This window comes from Streptopelia decaocto (assembly GCF_964273445.1).
Source record: "Streptopelia decaocto genome assembly, chromosome: 19".
In the NCBI taxonomy this organism is placed as follows: domain Eukaryota; kingdom Metazoa; phylum Chordata; class Aves; order Columbiformes; family Columbidae; genus Streptopelia; species Streptopelia decaocto.
The window spans coordinates 5973760-5993675 of record NC_138674.1 but is presented as its reverse complement, the minus strand read 5'-3'; the positions used below and the strand labels follow the sequence as shown (position 1 = coordinate 5993675).

At 47.5% G+C, this 19916-nt stretch overlaps 1 protein-coding gene across 1 annotated transcript; it reads left to right on the top strand.

The window, feature by feature from the left end:
- Positions 1-17439: 17439 nt before the first annotated feature.
- On the top strand, positions 17440-18977 carry LOC309448061 (lysozyme C; the record flags this gene model as incomplete). The annotated part of the gene is made up of 4 exons (XM_082069262.1): positions 17440-17593; positions 17938-18096; positions 18333-18411; positions 18810-18977. 4 exons carry the CDS (start codon positions 17440-17442, stop codon positions 18868-18870), a joined length of 453 nt encoding a protein of 150 aa, XP_081925388.1. The 3' UTR covers positions 18871-18977.
- Positions 18978-19916: the final 939 nt, after the last annotated feature.

Genomic DNA, 19916 nt, shown 5'->3' with positions numbered 1-19916 from the left:
GGTGTGGGGTGGAGTCAGCGTCTACTCTGCTGGGGGCTGTCCTGGGGAGCCCTGTACCCCTGAGACCCCGGATGAGGCCAGGTCAATGGAGGAGTTTGCTGTAGTCGATGAGGACTGGGTTAGGGAGCAATTAAATAGTCTGGACATCCCTAAATCCATGGTTCCAGATGGGATGCACCCACGGGTGCTGAGGGAGCTGGCTGAAGTCATTGCTGGACTGCTCTCCATCATCTTTGCCAAGTCTTGGGAAACGGGAGAGGTGCCTGAGGATTGGAGGAAAGCAAATGTCACTCCAGTCTTCAGAAAGGGCAAGAAGGAGGACCCGGGTAATTATAGACCGGTCAGCCTCACCTCTGTCCCTGGGAAAGTAATGGAACAGCTTGTCCTTGGTGCCATCTCAAGGCATATAAAGGATAAGAGGGTTATTAGGGGCAGTCAGCATGGCTTTACCAAGGGGAAGTCGTGCTTGACCAACCTCATAGCCTTTTATGAGAATGTAACACGGTGGATGGATGATGGCAGAGCGGTGGATGTGGTCTACCTTGACTTCAGTAAAGCCTTTGACACAGTCTCCCACAGCATCCTCACAGCTAAGTTGAGGAGGTGTGGTCTAGACAATAGAGTAGTGAGGTGGGTTGCAAACTGGCTTAAGGAGAGAAGCCAGAGAGTCGTGGTCAATGGGCAGAGTCCAGTTGATCCTGTATCCAGTGCAGTGCCTCAGGGGGCAGTACTGGGGTCTATATTATTCAATATATTCATCAATGATTTGGACGAGGGAATAGAGTGACTGTCAGCAGGTTTGCTGGTGACACCAAGCTGGGAGGAGTGGGTGACACTGGAAGCTGTGCTGCCATCAGAGACCTGGACAGGCTGGAGAGCTGGGCAGGGAAAAATGTAATGAAATAGAACAAGGGCAAGTGCAGAGTCTTGAATCTGGGCAGGAACAACCCCAGGTTCCAGTGTAAGCTGGGGAATGACCTATTAGAGAGCAGCGCAGGGGAAAGGGACCTGGGGGTCCTAGGGACAGCAGGGTGACCATGAGCCAGCACTGGGCCCTTGTGGCCAGGAAGCCAATGGGACCTGGGGTGGGTTAGAAGGGGGTGGTCAGTAGGTCAGAGAGGTTCTCCTGCCCCTCTGCTCTGCCCTGGGGAGACCACACCTGGAATCTTGTGTCCAGTTGTGGCCCCTCAGTTCCAGCAGGACAGGGAACTGCTGGAGAGAGTCCAGCGCAGCCACCAAGATGCTGCAGGGAGTGGAGCATCTCCCGTGTGAGGAAAGGCTGAGGGAGCTGGGGCTCTGGAGCTGGACAAGAGGACACTGAGGGGGGACTCCTTCATGTTTACAGATATATAAAGGGGGAGTGTCAGGAGGATGGAGCCAGGCTCTTCTCGGTGACAACCAGTGACAGGACAAGGGCCAATGGGTACAAACTGGAACACAGGAGATTCCACTTCAATATGAGGAGAAACTTGTTCTCAGTAAGGGTGACAGAACACTGGCACAGGCTGCCCAGGGGGGTTGTGGAGTCTCCTTCTGTGCAGACATTCCAACCCGCCTGGACACCTTCCTGTGTAACCTCATCTGGGTGTTCCTGCTCCATGGGGGGATTGCACTGGATGAGCTTTCCAGGTCCCTTCAACCCCTGACATTCTGGGATTCTGTGAGGTAAAGGGCAGACAGTGCCAGCCCTTGGGGTACATTGTGTTTTGAAGGCACCACGGGAAACAGATTCTTCGCGGGGCTCTGGTGAGAACCATCCCCCAGGGAATATATTTTGGTGCTGGGCAGGGAGGAGCGTGGACGGGCAGCCCGGCCCCTGGGTCCTCTGCCCGTTCGGGGAGGTTGTTCCCTGTACGCTGGGCTCAGCACTCCTGGGCTCACAGGAGGTGTCACCCCCTCCAGAAGCCACCTGCTGTTCCCAAGGCCACCCATGCAGCAAGTCAACATTAATTTGATGCAACGGGTCTGTTACAGCCAGTAATCCTGTGTAAAATCAATGCAAAATTACCACTGTGCTTTATTACAATGTGCCATATAACAACCAGGCATGGACAAATTCCTCTGTTTTCCCTGTGAAATCACATTTGTGGCACTTAGATTGTGACGTTGTTGCATTGCAGAGTAAAAGAAGAGAATTGGAAAAGGAGGTTGAGATTTTACAGGATGCAAAGGCGATCGCACAAGAAGTAATTACTGTTCAAGCAGACGGTGCTATGAGCTGCAGGATAATGCAGACCGGCTGCTGGCATGTATTGCTAAGGAACAAAAGGAAAAATATGCCAAAAGGGAGTTTTTGTGTTCTCAGTTTGTACTCTTACCACAAACCACTCTTGGAATCCCAAGGAATGGGATGGAAATATTTGGAGTGGATCCTCAGACTCCAATGTTGAGTCTGAACTTGATCCTGACTTAAATGGCAGGGAGGTGGTGGGAGCACAACCCCCGTACAAATGATGCTGCAGCAGGAACAAGCAGATGAGGGGGCAGATTGCACATACTCACTCTCCGAAGGAGTGAACGGCATTTTCAGAGATCTCTCAGCAGACGAGCGGGGAAGGAATCCGGCACAGATTTGCCAGCTTGGGATAGTGGAGCTGCGTCTATCCATTTATCGGCAGATGAACAAGATTTCTTAAGCCCTATAGCCTATGGTGATCAGATACAACAACAATATGCTCAGCTGCAAACTGTCAGAGGTCCGGACAGGCAAGATATTATTGCACCTACGCTATATCAGTGTTTGTGTGCAGCAGTTTTAACAGCATATGCTGAACCTGTTGAATCTGTGTTGTCCTGTGGAAATCGGTGCACAATGGAGGAAAGTATTGATTTAGTGCGGCACACGGGGGTGCTGTATGCATTGATTATGGATCCGATTCGGACAGGGTAGCAGTGGCAAGTGCTACAGGTAATGCAGGCACTCTGGCAAATGCCTTGAGGGGAACTGGGGCTGTAATTTCAGGATGCTCTGTTTGGGTGGTGGAGAATGGAAATCCGGCAACACTGGGCAGAGTTACAGCACAGGCGATTGTTGGAGCGATAAAGGACTCAGCAAACAATTGGATTCAATGTGAATCACTCAAAGCCATTTATTACAGAAACAAGCCTCCTTATGTATGCAACTATATTCTAATCACGCGTCCACGCTCCAAGCATGGATTCGCTAAATGAGTATCGTGGGCTGTCCGTGCTCTGGAGTCTCACTGATGGTACGTCCGATGGTTCACGCCACGCCAGGACCCGCTGGTTGAGGACACCCCTCTTTCTCACAGCAGGTTCTGTTCTCAGCTCCCCGAAGCGGCCTTGAGATTCCTTTGAGCCGGACTAATTCAGCAACAGATCTTGATCCATCAAAACCCCGCCACAGGCGACGAGAACACTGGTGTGGGATGACTTAGTACAAGCTGGTATCTCACCATCAGAAATAAGCGGGATCATACCATCACAAAGTTTTTGCCGCTTGTAAAAGTTAATGCTTATGCAAAAAAGCCAAGCAGCCCCACCCCCCCGCCACCCCAGTGCAGACCAGTTTGCCTTTACCTGGCAACAAAAGCCACAGACTTGCCGAGTGTTGTCTCAGAGATGCAAACACGGTCCCTCCGTTTGCCACCAGATGACAGCAGCTGATACAGCACTATGGTCAGTACTGTTACTGATTGCCATGATATTGATGACCTGTTGACTGTGGCAGCGTCACAACAAGAAGCTGAAGCAGCCGCTGAATTTTTGAAGGTGCTTTTGCAGGACCAGGGCTGGGCAATTACTCTGAAGAAAGCGCAGGGCCCTTGTGCTACCGTGCTACTTTTAGAAGTAGTTTGGCATAGGCAGCTTAGAGAAACACCAGATAAAGTACAGCACACAGTGCAGCAGTTTTCTGTACCAGCTCCAATAAAACAATTACCCGCCTTTTTAGGATTTTTAGGGCATTGGAGCATTTTCATCCCCACATCTTCTGCGGAGGAGGAGTCCCCTTGTGAAGGGTTAATAGCAGAGCACAATAAAGTTGATTCATTTGAGTCCCAAACCAGTAAGAAAGCAGATAACGTGACCTCTGCTGAGCTGCATGCTCAGGCTCTAAATGTGCATCTAGCTTGTGGACGTGGAGCAGCTCATGCTGCACACGCGTGGGACACTGGTCACAATCAAACCCCTTTGCTGTTATACACTTGTAGAACAAGCTCACATCATTGTGCTGCTTGTACGCAGCTGCATTTAAGAGCATGGGGAAAGGTAAAATGGGGTCAGTGGGCCTTGAATACCTGTCAGGTTGATTATATTGGCCCCATACCCCATCTAGGGGCTGGCAATATGTACACACTGCTGTGGATACAGTGTCAGCACCAGCTACAGGGGGAATGGAATTATTCACACCAATGGATTGTGAAGTGGGACTGCAGCCTATTGATCTAGATGTAAAAATTCATACGACTCCAGAGAATGCTGTGTGGTTTTGTACCCTGACCTCCTCTTGTTCCATCCTTTGCTAATATCAGATTCTCGAGTTCTTGTATGTCAGGTATCTTCAGTGAACACCTGTGTTTTATCTAGAGGAGACAGCTCTGGAACAATGTTATTGGTGTCACAGTCTCACCATCCGACTGAAGTCCAATCTGAAAAAGTGCAGCCACGACTCTCCAGTCTGTGTGGGCAATGAGCCCACGGCAGGTTGTCAAACCCAGAGCGATTCCAGCTGACGGAGCTGGAGCAGCAGCGTGTGTGTTACTGGAAGGTGACAACACCTCACGTCTTTGGAACTAATGCAGCAAGTGAAACCATCTACTGATAATGCCCGGCTGAATAACTCGTGTAACTCCTTGGCAAGATGAATGGGACACCTGATTATTGCAGAAATATGTTTTTTCCTTTTTCTGTATGTGTTTATTGTGTGCCCCTGTAAATTGCTCTGTGCTACACCTCACAAGCACAAATGAACAACGCTGGCTTCATTTGCCTCAGCAGAAGCAAGAACCTGAGCGAGGGGGTGGAATGTATGGGGAGATAGCGGAAGGTTTGGCGAGGTGATTAGTTAAATGTAAATACACTCCAGTGACTTGCACCTGCCCGTAGAAAGGGATCGCACAGACACTTCTACAGGCAGCGTGTGACACTGGTGATTTAAAACATCTCCATGTACCGACACTCACCCGTCCTGCGCGGCACTCAGAACCTCCTCATCCCCCACAGCTCAGGCGGGAACAAAACGAATCCTCCTGCTCTCCCCACACCCAGAGCAGCCAGTTTTCCTGCAAGCACAACAGCAGCTCGTGCGCTGCATCTCCCAACCACGCTCGGTGCCGCAGCAGCTTCGGCCGCGCTGACCAGGACAGTCTGTACTGTGCAAGTGATGAGCTCGGTCTCAGCACAGGGGCCGGGACGGCTGCAGCACAGGGAGAGCGTTGTCGCTGTTCCTCCTGGAGGCTGCAGGACAGTTGAATCAGAAACTGTCAAAAAACAGATGAAATTCAGCAAAAGTGAATGTAAAGTCCTACTTTTTTCCTGGTACAGGATAGCCTCATGCAGCAAGGCAGGCTGAGGACTGACTGCCCAAGGGGCAGCTCTGTGGAAAGGGAGCTGGAGCCCCTGGTGAACAAGAAGTTGAACATGAATTAGCAGGTGCACTTTTAGCAATGAATCTCAGTGTGGGCTTCACTAATAAGAGGGTGGCCAGCTGACTGAGGGGAGTGATGGTTCCTCTCTACCTGCCACCTGTGTTGCTGCATCTCAACACTAAAACCCATGGTGGGCCACTGTCACGGTCCAGGGGAAGGGGATATTGTTCTGTCAACCCTAAGGCACTGAGGATGCAAAAACGTTGCTTCAAGGGAGAAACCCCAAACCTTTTAGCATCTACTTTGCTTAGAGCAGAAATCTGTGCACCGGTGTCGATTAAAAAGGTTACAAGTGCACGCTTAGGACTCACTATAGCTGTGATCAACATATCTTCCCCTTTTGTGCGTGTGAGCTGTCGGATATAAATCCATCCTCACCCCCACTACTAGGGAATGGAGATTCTAGTTTCCCTCTTTCTGGGAGAGACTCTGAAAGTCCCTTTATGAAGGGAGTTATGTCAGGATTCACTGGCAGCATCATTGGGGATTCACATTCGGGAATCAATTTTCTTTCATGTATAATTTGCAAGCAGGCTGCTTTGTGTACACTTTCTAGCAATTGATCAGGTGTGCCAGTGATTGCCAGGGGTTCTCTCCCAGTTAGGGATACACGCCACGTGTACTCTGTTTTAGATTCTTTAGGGAGGCGACCATACTCCTTTTTCAGTTCGGGTGGCAGTGTAAGGTGTTTGCTTAGTTGTAATGTGAGGGTCAGTATGTTCCTCATTGATTTGGTTTATTTGTCAGGTACTTTTCTCGTTTAGCTCCTGCTCCCTCAGCACTCCTGTGTTTATTAAACATTCTTTTAGAGCAGCTTTTAAGGAGTGGTTTTCTTCCCTCTCTTTTTCTAATTGTTGTTCTAAACTGAAGGTAGTTTTTTGCAAAACCTGCACCAGATTTTCAAGGGATTCTATAATTTTGCCTTCATTACCGCGTCGCATAAAGCGATCTTCTATTGCTGCTACTAGGCTGGCTCCTAGAACAGCGCAGACAACAGTTTTATCCTTATTTGATCTAAACTTAGACTTAGTCTGCAAAGAAACCACTCGGCCCACTACATTTTGCAAATTAGCCCAATTGACACAGGCCCAGTTTTCTCCGGGTATGGAGTATCGGGCTCCATACTTTGCTAAAAGTGTGTAGAATGAGTCCTGGTCTTTTGCTAACCAAAAATCTTGATTGTCAGCTTTTCCAGTCATTCGTATTACGAAGGGGCGATACACACTCTAGGAAGGCACAACTTAGTTACAAAAGCCACAGCAACTGCTGCGTCACCCTTCTCTTTCCCGAGTGGTTGAAGAGTCCAAAAATCTGCTATGGGGAGGCACAACTTAGTTACAAACACACAAGATTGCCCTTTTGCTCTCCCTAGCAGACAATTCTCATCAACATGAGAGCGACACCCCTTTTGCACTTTGAGATCTTTTGGTTTGATTCCGAGAGACAGGGGCCTCTCACTATTTACACTCCTCTGTTTCCCAGAATCCCATCCTCGTCGCCAATTAAATGCCACGGTCCACTCGGCGATGGACTCGTGATGGTTCTTTTACCTTGATCTCAGAATGCAAAATTAAGGTGACCAAAATGCCAAGGGGTTATGATTCAATCAAGCAGTGTTACTTTATTAATTTGCCCGTAAAGTGGCACGCGATAGAGAGAGTAAGAAAGAGAAAGGGGAGAGAAACGGGGAAAAGTAAAGCTAAAGAAGAGAAATGAGGTTGCGTTTCTCACCATCCAGTTCCAGAAGCTCCTCTGGTGTCCGGTCCCATGGAATCCGGCCGGTCCTCCGTCGTGGTTTGGGGTCCTCTGGCGGGAAGATCTTCAACGGTGTCCATTCTGGAGTCACCTTTTATGCTTCTTCACCCCTTCACCCCTTCACCCCATTGTTTTAGGCCAATTTCGCAACCCAGGCTTGTACTGTGCAGGCTCGAAAGATTCACACTTTCTTTTGCCAACGCTTACGTGTCCAGCATTCAGGGGTCTTTCTCTGGTCCATCGGGTGACCTCAGGCCCCTTGGCGAGCTGCTGGCTTGCTCCTCTTCATTGGCCATTGTTTGGGGGAGCAGGTGAGGGACACGTGTAACTGAGGCTGCAGGTGAGAACACATCTTCTGGACGGCAGCGATTGTCCCTGGGTCAAAGAGACCCTCATAACAGTCACTTTCAGGAGGCTGGGGATGGTTTGTCTGAAGCAGCAGGCAAAGTCCACACAGCAGCCATTGTTAGTAGCAGCCCCCACTGAATCGGAGAAACAGTGCAACACGATGCTTCTCCTCGGGCCTCTCTCCAATTCCTTGTCCATCTGTTCTTTCGGTCTTGGTTTCAGTTCTCTAAGTTCTTGATAGCGATGTTCAGGCAAATACTGCTCCACCTTCAGACCGACTCTCACAGCCACCCATGGAAAGGAAGATGCCAAGAAACTCTAGAGAGTCCAACAGCATGTGTCCATAATGGTCAGAGAAATGCAGCTCAAGTATTTGTGAAGAGGCTGCAAGAATTTGACTTATTCAGCCTAGAGAAGAGACGCTGAAGAGAGGATCCAATAGCAGATTTTCAAACCCTGAAGTGTGGTGGCAGAGAAGATGGAGCCAGACTCTTCTTAGAGGGGCACAGTGAAAGGCCAAGAGAGAACTGACACAAGTTGCAAATGGAGAAATACCAGCAGAACATAATGAAAAAATCCTTCTCCCCAAGAATGGTGCAGCCATGAAACGGGCTCAGGAGGGATGTGCAACGAACATGAATAAACAGCAAGAATTAGAGATCCATGTGCAGTCACAGGGTCATGACCTCACTGCAATCACAGAGTCATGGTGGGACAGCTCACACGACTGGAATGCTGGCATGGGTGGGCTGTGTACTTTTTGGGAAAGACAGGGCAGCAAGGCAAGGCGGTGTATTTGCTCTTTGAGTGAGCAACTGGAATGTATTAAGCTCTGCCTAAGGGTGGATGAAGAACAAGTTGAGAGCTTATGGGTAAGAATTGGGGCAGGCTAACATGGATGACATGTTGTGAGTGTTCACTACAGGCCACCTGATCAGGAAGTCGATGGGGCCTTCTACAGACAGCTGAAAGTAGCCTCAAGATCACAGACCCTGGTTCTCATGGGGGGCTTCAGCAAGTCAACAAGACAACACAGCTAGGCACACACAGTCCATGAAGTTTCTGCAGAGCATTGATGATTATTTTTTGACATAGATGGTGGAAAAGCCAACAAGGAGAGGTGTGCTGCTGGACCATGCACTAACAGAAAAAGGACTGGTTGGGAATGTGAAAGCTGGGACAGCCTTGGCTACAGTGACCATGAGATGGTGGAGTTCAGGATCCCACATGGAGGAAGCAGGGCAATAAGTAGGATCAAAAACCTGGACTTCGAGAGAGCTAACTTTGACCTCTTCAAGGGCCTACTTGGATGAATCCCATGGGATAGGGCTCTAGAAGGTAGGGGGGTCCAAGAGAGCTGGTTGATATTCAAGCATCACTTCCTCCAATTTCAAGACTGATGCATCCCTATGAGCAAGAAATCAAGCAAAGGGAGCAGGAGATCTGCATGAACGAGCAAGGAGCTTCTGATAAAACTCTAATGGAAGGAGGAAGATTATGGAATGTGAAAAAGGGCACAGGCCACTTGGGAGGCATATAGGAACATTGTTAGAGTATGCAGGGATGCAGTGAGGAAAGACAGGCTCCATCTGGAAGTAAAACTGGCCAGAGATGCCAAGGACAACAAGGGCTTCTTCAAGTACATCAATAGCAAAAGGAAGACTGGGAAAAATGTAGGCCCACTGCTGAATTACATGGATGCCCTTGTGACAGAGGATACAGAGAAGGAAGAGTTACTGAATGCCTTCTTTAATTCAGTCTTTACTGCTACGGGTGACCCTCAGGAATCCCAGAGCCTGGAGGTAAGAAAGAAAGACTGGGGAAAGGACGAATTTCCATTGGTTGAGGAGGATCAGGTCAGAGATCGTTTAGAAAAATTGGACACCCACAAATCCATGGGCCCTTATGGGATGCACACATGAGTGTTGAGAGAGATGTTATTGCTAAGCCACTCTCCATCAGCTTTGAAAGGTCATGGAGAACAGGCGAGGTACCTGAGGTCTGGAGGAAAGCCAATGTCACTCCAGCCCCCAAAAACGCAAAGAAAGACAACCCAGGAAACTATAGGCCAATCAGCCTCACCTCCATCCCTGAAAAGGTGATGGAACAGCTCATTCTGGATGTCATCTCTAAGCATGTGGAGAAAAGGAAGGTTATCAGGAGTAGTCAACATGGATTCACCAAGAGGAATTCATGGTTGACCAATGTGATAGCCTTCTATGATGGCATGGCTGGCTGGATAGATGAAGGGGGAACAAGTGGATGTTGTCTACCTTGACTTTAGTGAGGCTTTTGACACTGTCTCCCATGTCAGCCTCATAGGCAAGCTCAGGAAGTGTGGGTTGGATAAGTGGACAGTGAGATGGATTGTGAAGTGGCTGGATCGCAGAGCTCAGAGGGTTGTGACCAACAGTGAAGAGTCTGGTTGGAGGCCTGTAGTTGGTGGGGTTCCCCAGGGGTCAGTATTGGGTCCAGTCCTGTACACCCTGTTCATCAATGACCTGGATGAAGGGACTGAGTGCACCTCAGCAAGTTTGCTGATGATACCCAACTGGGAGGAAGGGCCAACACACCAGAAGGCTGTGCTGCCATTCAGGGGGACTTGGACGGGCTGGAGGACTGGGCAGAGAAGAACCTGATGAAGTTCAACAAGGGCAAGTGTGGGGTCCTGCACCTGGGGAGGAATAACCCCAGGCACCAGTACAGCTTAGGGGTTGACCTGCTGGAAAGCAGCTCTGCAGACCCAGGAGTCCTGGTGAAAAACAGGATGATCAAGAGCCAGCAATGTGCCCTTGTGGCCCAGAGGCCAACGGTACCTGGGGTGCATGAGGAAGAATGTGACCAGCAGGTCAGGGAGGTTGTTCCTCCCGCTCTACTCCGCCCTGGTGAGGGCACATCTGGAGTTGTGTGTCCAGTTCTGGGCTCTCCAGTTCCAGAAAAAGAGAGCCCAGTGGAGGGCTACAAAGGTGCTGAGGGGTCTGGAGGGTCTGATTCTGTGATTCTGTGATCTTTCTTATGAGGAAAGGCTGAGAAAGCTGGGTCTGTTCAGCCTGGAGAACAGAAAACTGAGGGGTATCTTATATTGATACAAGAAAAAAAATATATATACACACATATATACATATGTATACATTATATATATATATCTTAATGGCCAGTGTCAAGAGGATGGGACCAGCCTCCTTTCAATAGTGCCCAGTGACAGGGTGAGGGGCAACAGGCACAAACCGAAACACAATAGGTTCCATCTGAATATGAGGAGAAACTTCTTTACTTTGAAGGTGATAGAGCACTGGAACAGGCTGGCTGGGTCTTGGAGTCTCCTTCTCTGCAGACATTCAAAACCCACCTGGACACAATGCTGTGCAACCTGCTCTAGGTGAACTTGCCTTAGCATGATCTCCACGCGTCCCTTCCAGCCCCAACCATTCCATGATTCTGCCATTCTGTAACCTCCATCCTTGGAGATACTCAAGCTTTCACCAGTCAAACTGCTGAGCTACCTGGTCTAGTTTTCAAGATAGCAATACGTAGAATATAACAGATGAGATCTTAAGGTGTCCTTTCCAATGGTGATGATTTTGCTGATATTATTTTTAGAAATAATTAAATGTGACAGAAGGTTTCTGTTCCTCCTAAGATGAGGGGTATGGAATATATTACAGAAGCAAGCGGATATTATCACCCCTTGTGAGAGTACTTGAGTTTGTTGGGTTAAACAGTGCATTGGATTTACAGGTCAGGGTGTCGGCAGGAGGGGCTGCAGGGGGTTCTCTGTGAGAAGAGCCCAGGGGCTGCCCCGGTGATGGGGACAGCTGGTTCCAGCCAGCTCCAAAACGGACCCAAAGGAACTGTCTGGCCAAAGCTCAACCCATCAGCAAAGCTGGTGGTACCTCTGTGATAACATGTTTGAGAAAAGGCAGAAGATGCCACACAGGGAGAGGAGGAAAAAAAAGACTGCAAAGAAAACCCAGGGGAAACACAAAGGTCAGAGAAGAAAGGGGAGGAGGTACCTCATGATGGAGGAGATACCCTTGCAGCCCGAGTACAACACATGTCAGATCAGAGGAAAAGTGTGAGGAGGAAGGAGTGGCAGAGAGGAACTGCTGTGCAGCAAGCAGAACACCTCCATCCCTCCTGTGCCACTCAAGGGGGAATAGAGGTATCAGCACCGAAGGAATGGAGTTAAGCCTGGGAAAGGGCAGAGGAAATCAATAAATAATGCTAATTTTCCCTGAGTTGTCTGCTCTGCCAGCAACAATGATGGGTAAGTGAACCTCTTGTTTTTATCTCAGTGCATGAGCTTTCTTGTTCCCACCCTTTCTATGCTCTCCCCCATTTCACTGAGAAGGTCAGGGAGTGAGCAGCAGGGTGAGAACGTGGACACCAGCCAAGGCTACCTGACCACAAGCAAGGAAAAGGAAACACTGGGTTTCTCAGGTCTGGAGCAAAGTGGGATGTTAGAGATTAGACTGAGGCTTCCAGCAGGACATCTAGGGACAGTTTATTGCCTCCACGTTGACATCTAGTGCCACTTGAGACAGCTCAGGACAGATGAAACATCTGTGTGGATCTGTCAGATATGAAACAGCACCTAGAGGAAAACTATGTGTAATCTGAATCAGTGACTGGAGGACACTTTCAGATACCTCGGACACCTCAAAAGACACTCGAAATTCTGGTGACTGAATCCTATCCTGTCTCTCTCCACGCCTCCAGCCCAATGGGAAGTTTGCTTTTCAATGCAAATGGCACTGAGTCCCACAGAAGCGACTGCAAGGGGACCTTTGGATCCCTGCCTTGATGGTCAAAGCTCAGGATGTGAACACAGTTGGAACGGTACTTTCTCATCAGCTTCTCACACACAGAAATAAACAGAATTGTAAACTAATGAGTTATCCTTGCTTCTCAGCTTTTGCTGGGGACATAAATACAATCAGTGTTTCACACCTGCCCATATGAAGGAGATGTTCTGCCACAATGATCCTATAATAATTTTAATTCCTGTACACTCATGCACAACTGAACTCCCAATACCTAAATAAATCCTTATCTGACACTGTCCTGGCAGCTCCCTGTATGCAAGGCTGCAGCGAGGAGGGTATCGGTCTCTTCTCTCAAGCAACAGGATGAGATGAAACATCCTCAAGTTGTGCCAGGGGAGGTATAGACTGTATATCAGGAAAAACCTCTTCACCAAAAGTGTTGTCAAGCATTGGAACAGGATGGCCAGGAAGTGGGTGAGTCACCATCCCTGGAGGTGTGTAAAAGACGTGTAGATGTGGTGCTTAGAGACATGGTTTAGTGGTGGGCTTGGCAGTGTTAGGTTAACAGTTGGACTTGATGCTCTTAAAGGTCTTTTCCAACCTAAACGATTCCATCATTCTAAGGGAGGTGCTCTGGGATGCACAGACCCATCTTTTGGCAGTTTCCTCCTCACTGTGCCACCTTTGGACTTCTTTAGGTTCAGATGAGCCGTGGTCCAGTATCAGTCAGGAACTGATCTGGAAGGCCATCTCCAGCCAGCTGTAAGACTTGTCCTCTTCCCCTCCACATTGACCAGGAACGTCTGTGGGACTATGATTCTTTCCAAAAAGGAAGCAAATAGGTAGTGTAATTATGTGCAGGAGGAAACTGCTTCATCACCATGAGAATGTGTCCTGCATCCCATCGCGGCGATGAGAGTGAGGCATACAGAGACACAGAGACAGACAGACACAGAGACACAGAGACAGACAGACACAGAGACACAGACACAGAGTTCTCATTAGCAGCGAGAGCAGAGCCAGGCAGAGCCGAGCTGAGCCCTCTTTAATTAGCCTTTCTCAATTTATAGCTTTACAGATATGGGCCTGAACCAAGAGGTTAAACAGGATGCTTTTTTCAAAAGATGTTATTCCAAACACACATGCCCAGGCCCAACATTCACACATCACACATATGGGGGCTGTTTTCCGACCCGAGATATCATTCTCACTGGCCTGGGCTATCACTCCTTACACTCATAAAAAACATACTTCTGTATAACCTATCAAAGGCCCTTTATGTTCTGACAAATTCCTGTAATTTAATCGTGTCAGTATTATTGGTCCAGATGGTCACCGTTAGTATTCATCTTCCTTTACCGTACAACTGCCGCTTCCACGCCCCGTAACAGCTGCTTTTGAGAGAAACGCATCTCTAGGTTGAGTTCGGCCTGATATCAAAGACATTTAGGTTCTGCAGCAAATCTGCCAAAAGTTGTGCTGTTAAGAAAATCGGCCAGTGAAATTTGCAAGGACATAGATCGCGAATAAAAAACTTAAAATGAGATTTCACAAATGGTACATATATGACAGAAGGATCATGGCCTATTAAGACTTGAATCTGCTCCCTGTCTTTTTTGATCAGAGTAACAATTTTAGAAGCTGAGTAATAGTTTTACAGAAAGAATTGGGCAAAAAAAATCCATTCCAAATATCAATTTGTTTGCTTTCTCATCGTGTTGTCCAACAACAGCCACAGGTTGCCTCTGTGTTGTAGCTGTAAAAAGACAAATCCGCAAATGCAATCAAATGCAGTCAGCCTGAAAGGTTGTCCTAAACTTGTTAGTCAAGGTCTCTAACCCCCTTTCGGCTTTCATGTTTATGGATATTGTTTTTCCTTACCGGAGTGAAGTCCTGTTTCAGTTCTGTCTCAGTTCTATCAGTGTAGTGTTGGCTTTAACGATACTTCAGCTGCCCATACTAGTGGAAATACAGCATCCAAAATTTCCTTGGAGATTCCTCACTTGCACAAGCAGATCTGCACCATCCAAGCAGCTTCTTATGGGACACACGGCTAAACAGAATTCTCAGAAAACGTTATTTGAGCTTACAATTTACTTAACAAATCTTGACCTAAGAGAGGTATAGGGCTTTCTGGCAAATACAAGAATTCATGTGTTAAAACTTTGTTCCGAATTTGACCTTCCATTGATTTCAAAAATGGCCTTTATTTCTTTCCCATGACCCCAAGAACTAGCATGGTGGGTATACTAAGAAGTCTCTTAGAACTACTTACCACTGAATAAGTTTATTAAAACAATTTTTGGTTTAATTTCCCAACTTCATTGGAACTACGCATCTGCTAAGGAGGCCTTTAAATTCCACCCTCAGACGGCTCCATTCAGGGTTACAGTTCTCTAGAAGCAACATCACTGCAGCAGAGAGCCCGGGGGTGGAGAAACCCCCCTTTTGCTGCTTTAGCAGCGGGCAGACAGCTCATTCTATTTTATTTTTTTGGTCTTGCTGCAGTTTATACACAGGCAAGGCCATGCAGGAGGTGTAACCGCTGGTGCCAAGGGGGAGCTGCCAGTCCCTGGCAGACTCCTGGGTTAAATGAGCTGAGTTTATCTTGCACATTGACACAGGCCTGAAATTTATTTTCTGGCCATACAGCACAGGCCTGGGTTCTTTTTGCCTCTTTTTTTCATTCCTGCTGTTATACACTTTATATGCAATTCCAACTGGCTGAGCTCCTCAGCCCCATTTACCTTTCGCAGTTTCTTATAGATGTCAATAAACAGCATATTAAACATTAAACAAGAAATGTTATTCCAAACACACATGTCCAGGCCCAACATTCACACATCACACATATGGGGGCTGTTTTCCGACCCGAGATATCATTCTCACTGGCCTGGGCTATCACTCCTTACACTCATAAAAAACATACTTCTGTATAACCTATCCAAGCCCCTTTATGTTTTGATGAATTCCTGTAATTTAATCATGTCAGTATTATTGGTCCAGATGGTCAACGTTAGTATTCACCTTCCTTTATCATAAAACTGCTGTTCCAACACCCCATAACAGCTGCTTTTGAGAGAAACACATCTCTAGGTTGAGTTTGGCCAGAGGTATCAGTTCCTTCATGAGGAAACTCAAAGAGAACTGGTCTTCAGATTGACTCATTTTTTTATAAGTAGTGCTGCGTTAAAAATTAGGAAAGAAGACACCTCCAGAATGAGGCATCCACAGTCACTGGGCACTTTGGAAAGTGTCTCATGTATCATTTAATAACAGATACCACCAGCAGTATGAGATTTTGGTAAAAGTTACAGTTTCTTCTGAGGCATCTACAGCTAAAGGTGTTCTAGCACTTTGATGTTATGCTATGTCCATGTATCTGCCATTGGAGATGCAAATGATGATGAACCAGAACGCTAATGCCTTAAAAAGCTGTATATGGCTAATTTAGTCGGTATCTGAATGCCAGAACCCCAGGCTTTAAACTCCTACATGGGCCAGAATGGTTCTCAGTCCCGCCCTCTAAACTACTAGTGTGTCCTTTCATAAGCTCAGACATAAGGTACTTTTTACCAGTCTTACTGCCACTGAGTACCCCTTGAGACATGGCACATGAGGAGCCTCCATCCTAGACCAGCCTCTCGGACAACATCATTCCCAGACCCGGGGTAACACTAAGCCCCTGTATTGGTTTTGGCTGGGATAGAGTTAAATTTCTTCATAGCGGATTGTATGGGGCTGTGTTTTGGATTTGTGCTGAAAACATCATTGATAACGCAGGGGTGGTTTAGTTCCAGCTGAGCAGAGCTTACAGAGTCAAGGCCTTGCTGCTCCTCACACCGACCCACCAGCGCGGGGGTTGGGAGCACAAGGAGCTGGGAGGGGACACACCTGGGGCAGCTGAGCCCACCTGCCCAAAGGGATATTCTATACTATATGATGCCATGCTCAGCAATAAAAGCTGAGGGAAGGAGAAGAAAGGGGAGGACATTTGGAGTGATGGCATTTGCTTTCCCAAGTAACTGTTACATGTGATGAAGCCCTGCTTTCCTGAAGGTGGCTGAGCATCTTCCTGCTGATGGAAAGCAGTGTATTAGTTCTTTATTTTGCTTTGACTGTGAGAACAGCTTTTGCTTTACCTATTACCCTGTCTTTTTCTGAACCCACAAGTTTTCTCACTTTTACCCTTAAAATTCTCCCCCTCAACCCACCACTGGGAGAGACCGAGTGACTTAGCAACCTGCTGGGGTTACACCATGAAACCCAAGGTAACTACAGCCTTTGATCCATGAAGTGTCTGTAACCCCAACCATCAAATTTTGGTAAGTACAGTATCCTAAAATTAACGCATGTGTAGCCAAACCCTCATTTAGAGCAACCTGGGGTGACTTCTGTTCTTGTGATTACCCAAAAAGGATCTCTATAGCAACCCTGTCCTCAAATCATAGAACAGTTCCAAATTGCATCAATAGCATTAACTTAAGGCTGGTCCTAACACATAGGTAACTGTAATTTAATTGTAAACTCAGTCTTTGACATTACTGTAACAGTGACTCTTGGGGTTTTCCCAGCCTTTGCTAATAGATAAATCCCAGCTCAACTCCTATGGCAACCATAACCATGATCTCAATGTTATGTCCAAATTTCTTTGCTGGAGTAACTATGTGCTTTTGGAATACCAAACTGTGAACGGGTGGATTGTCTGTGGCACGCACACACCCCCTCCAGGCAGGACTAGTGAAACAGGTACTGGCAAACTCCAGAAATTGTCTTTGGCTTTTGGCCCACTTCCTTATTGACTTCTTATTACTGTAAAGGCCTCCCACACTTCCCAGGCACGCTTGGCTTGGCCCATTGGTCCTCATCCGGGTAGCAGGAATAAAAGGGTGGCATTGAAGGCAGTCCTGACAGACAGAGAGCCCAGGGCACTTTGGCACTGCCTTGCTGTGGACTGCAGTATGAGAACGTCAATGCTCTTCGTCGGCTTTCTTCTCGTCTTCCTTGGCCTGGCTCTGCCAGGCACACAGGCAAGAGACATCCCCCGATGTGAACTGGTGAGGATCCTTCGTCGGCATGGCTTTGAGGGCTTTGTGGGCAAAACTGTAGCTGACTGTGAGTATAATAAGGTCCTGCTGCACCTCTCTGCCTATACCACCCTTGTCCCTCTCATCTTCTTTGCAATCTTCCAACAGTACTATTCTGTCCCTCCATTCCTTTGACTTCATCATCTGTCTTCCTCATCCCCTTGCTTGCCCCCTTCTATTGCTTACACTAAAAATAGCCATTCAGAGCTTTTTCTTTCCAAGAGTTTATCCATCCATTTGTCAGACTTACAATATCAACAGGTTAATTACTTCTCCAGCTCTTCATTCATCCTTAATCCCTTCATCTCTTTCCTCTTACTTACCCTGAGCATATTTGATGTTCCTCCTCTGGGTTGTCTCTTCCTCCCACAGGGGTCTGCCTGGTAAAACATGAGAGCGGTTACAGAACTACAGCATTTAATAACAATGGTCCAAGTAGGGACTACGGGATCTTTCAGATCAACAGCAAGTACTGGTGTAATGATGGCAGGACCAGTGGATCCAAGAATGTCTGTGGTATCAATTGCTCAAGTAAGTGGTGAGACAGAACAGAGAGTCTTTCTTCATCCACTCTATGAAAGCACCTTGATCTGCCCGTGACATCTGTCTATCAGCTGCTTTGGGCATTTCTCTCCTCGTCTACTATTCATCCATCCCCCAGTATCCCAGCTGCCCTTCCTGATGAACACCTTTCTCTCTGCCCATCTATCCCTGCTCTCTCTGTACTCTGCTTTCCTCCATACTGACCTTTTCTCCCTTCTCTACAGAATTACAAGATGATAACATTGCGGATGATATTCAGTGTGCCAAGAAGATTGCCGGACGGGCTAGAGGCCTCACACCCTGGTGAGGATATTTGCAGTGGGCACTGGGAAAGAGGGGGCAGACACATGAAAGAAAATCCTGCTTTTGACTGGGAGGGCGGGGAGGGCAATTGATGAGAAGCTGTATTTGGTAAAGTTTAGCACAGTCCTTCTTCTAGAGCTGAAAGGAGAACTGGGGAGTCCTGGATCCCAGGACCTGTTCTAACTCCCTACATTTCCCTCCCCTCCCAGAGCTCTCCCTTTTGTTTCCTTCCCCTTCCTCCAGCTGCCTGGATTGAGCTCATCAGAATTTTCATTGATTCATATCTTTCATGCCCAGCTTTCTTCACCCAAGACTCTCAAAGACTAACCAAGTTTGATTTTAGCAGAAATTCAATCATTATTTACCTCCTCAAATTACATCATGTGTTTATTTTCCAGGGTCGCCTGGAAAAAGTATTGCCAGGGCAAAAACCTGAGTTCCTATGTCAGGGGATGCTAAATCACTCCACAAGCAGCGACTGTTTCCTCAGGACCATGGATGGTGAAGAATGCGGGTGTATGAAGAATGCTAGGGAACGTGGATGGGTGCAGGGAATTGCTTTATGTTGATGCAATAAAGGGATGCTCTAACTTTTGTCTTGCGTGAATGTATAAACCAACATGAAAGGCATGTTTATTTAGATGGCCAAATCTGAAAAACAAAATGCTCAAATTAGCCTTTCCTGAAGACACTTTTCCCAGCTACACAGCAGATGGTGGCTCTTTCCCCTTCTGTGACCCAGGAGACTTCATTAAGTAACTCAGGGCAGAGCTGGTGTCCATGAAGACTTTGAGAAAACTCAAAAACACTCACGTCAAATCCTTACCTTGTCATTGTCTTCAGCGCAAGTACTTTCCATCTATTTGAGGATTCAAACAGACCTTCTTATAGGGGGTTTTGGCTTGTGGGTTCAATGCTTGTAAAGGGATGCTTTCTGTCTACCTAAAAATTAAGATATGCGTGCATCTCCAAGGGACGTACTCAACAAGAAAAGATCAGGGGTTGTGGAAGTAAATGAAACATGACCCTGCTCGGGGCTGCTGAATCCTGCCACAGCTCCATAAGCTCAGGGGCAACCCGAGGTGAGACTGAGCCAGGGTTCCCAGCAGGCACACCGATACACACACAGAGATGTCAACACGTATATATATGGCTATTAACAATTCAGAAGGGATAGATGAGGAAGGGGAGGCAGTGGGGTAGCTCTGTATGTTAGGGAGTGTTTTGACTGTTTAGAGCTTGATGTTGGTGATGACAGGGTTGAGCATTTATGGATGAGAATCAGAGGGAAGGAAAACAAGGCAGATATCCTGGTAGGAGTCTGTTACAGACCACCCAAGCAGGATGAAGAGGCAGATGAAATATTCTATAAGTAGCTGGGAGAAGTCTCACATTGACTAGCTCTTGTTCCCAGGGGGAACTTCAACTTACCAGATGTCTGCTTGAAATACAAGTTGAGGGGAAACAGTTCCTGAAGTGTGTGGAGGAGAACTTCCTGACACAGC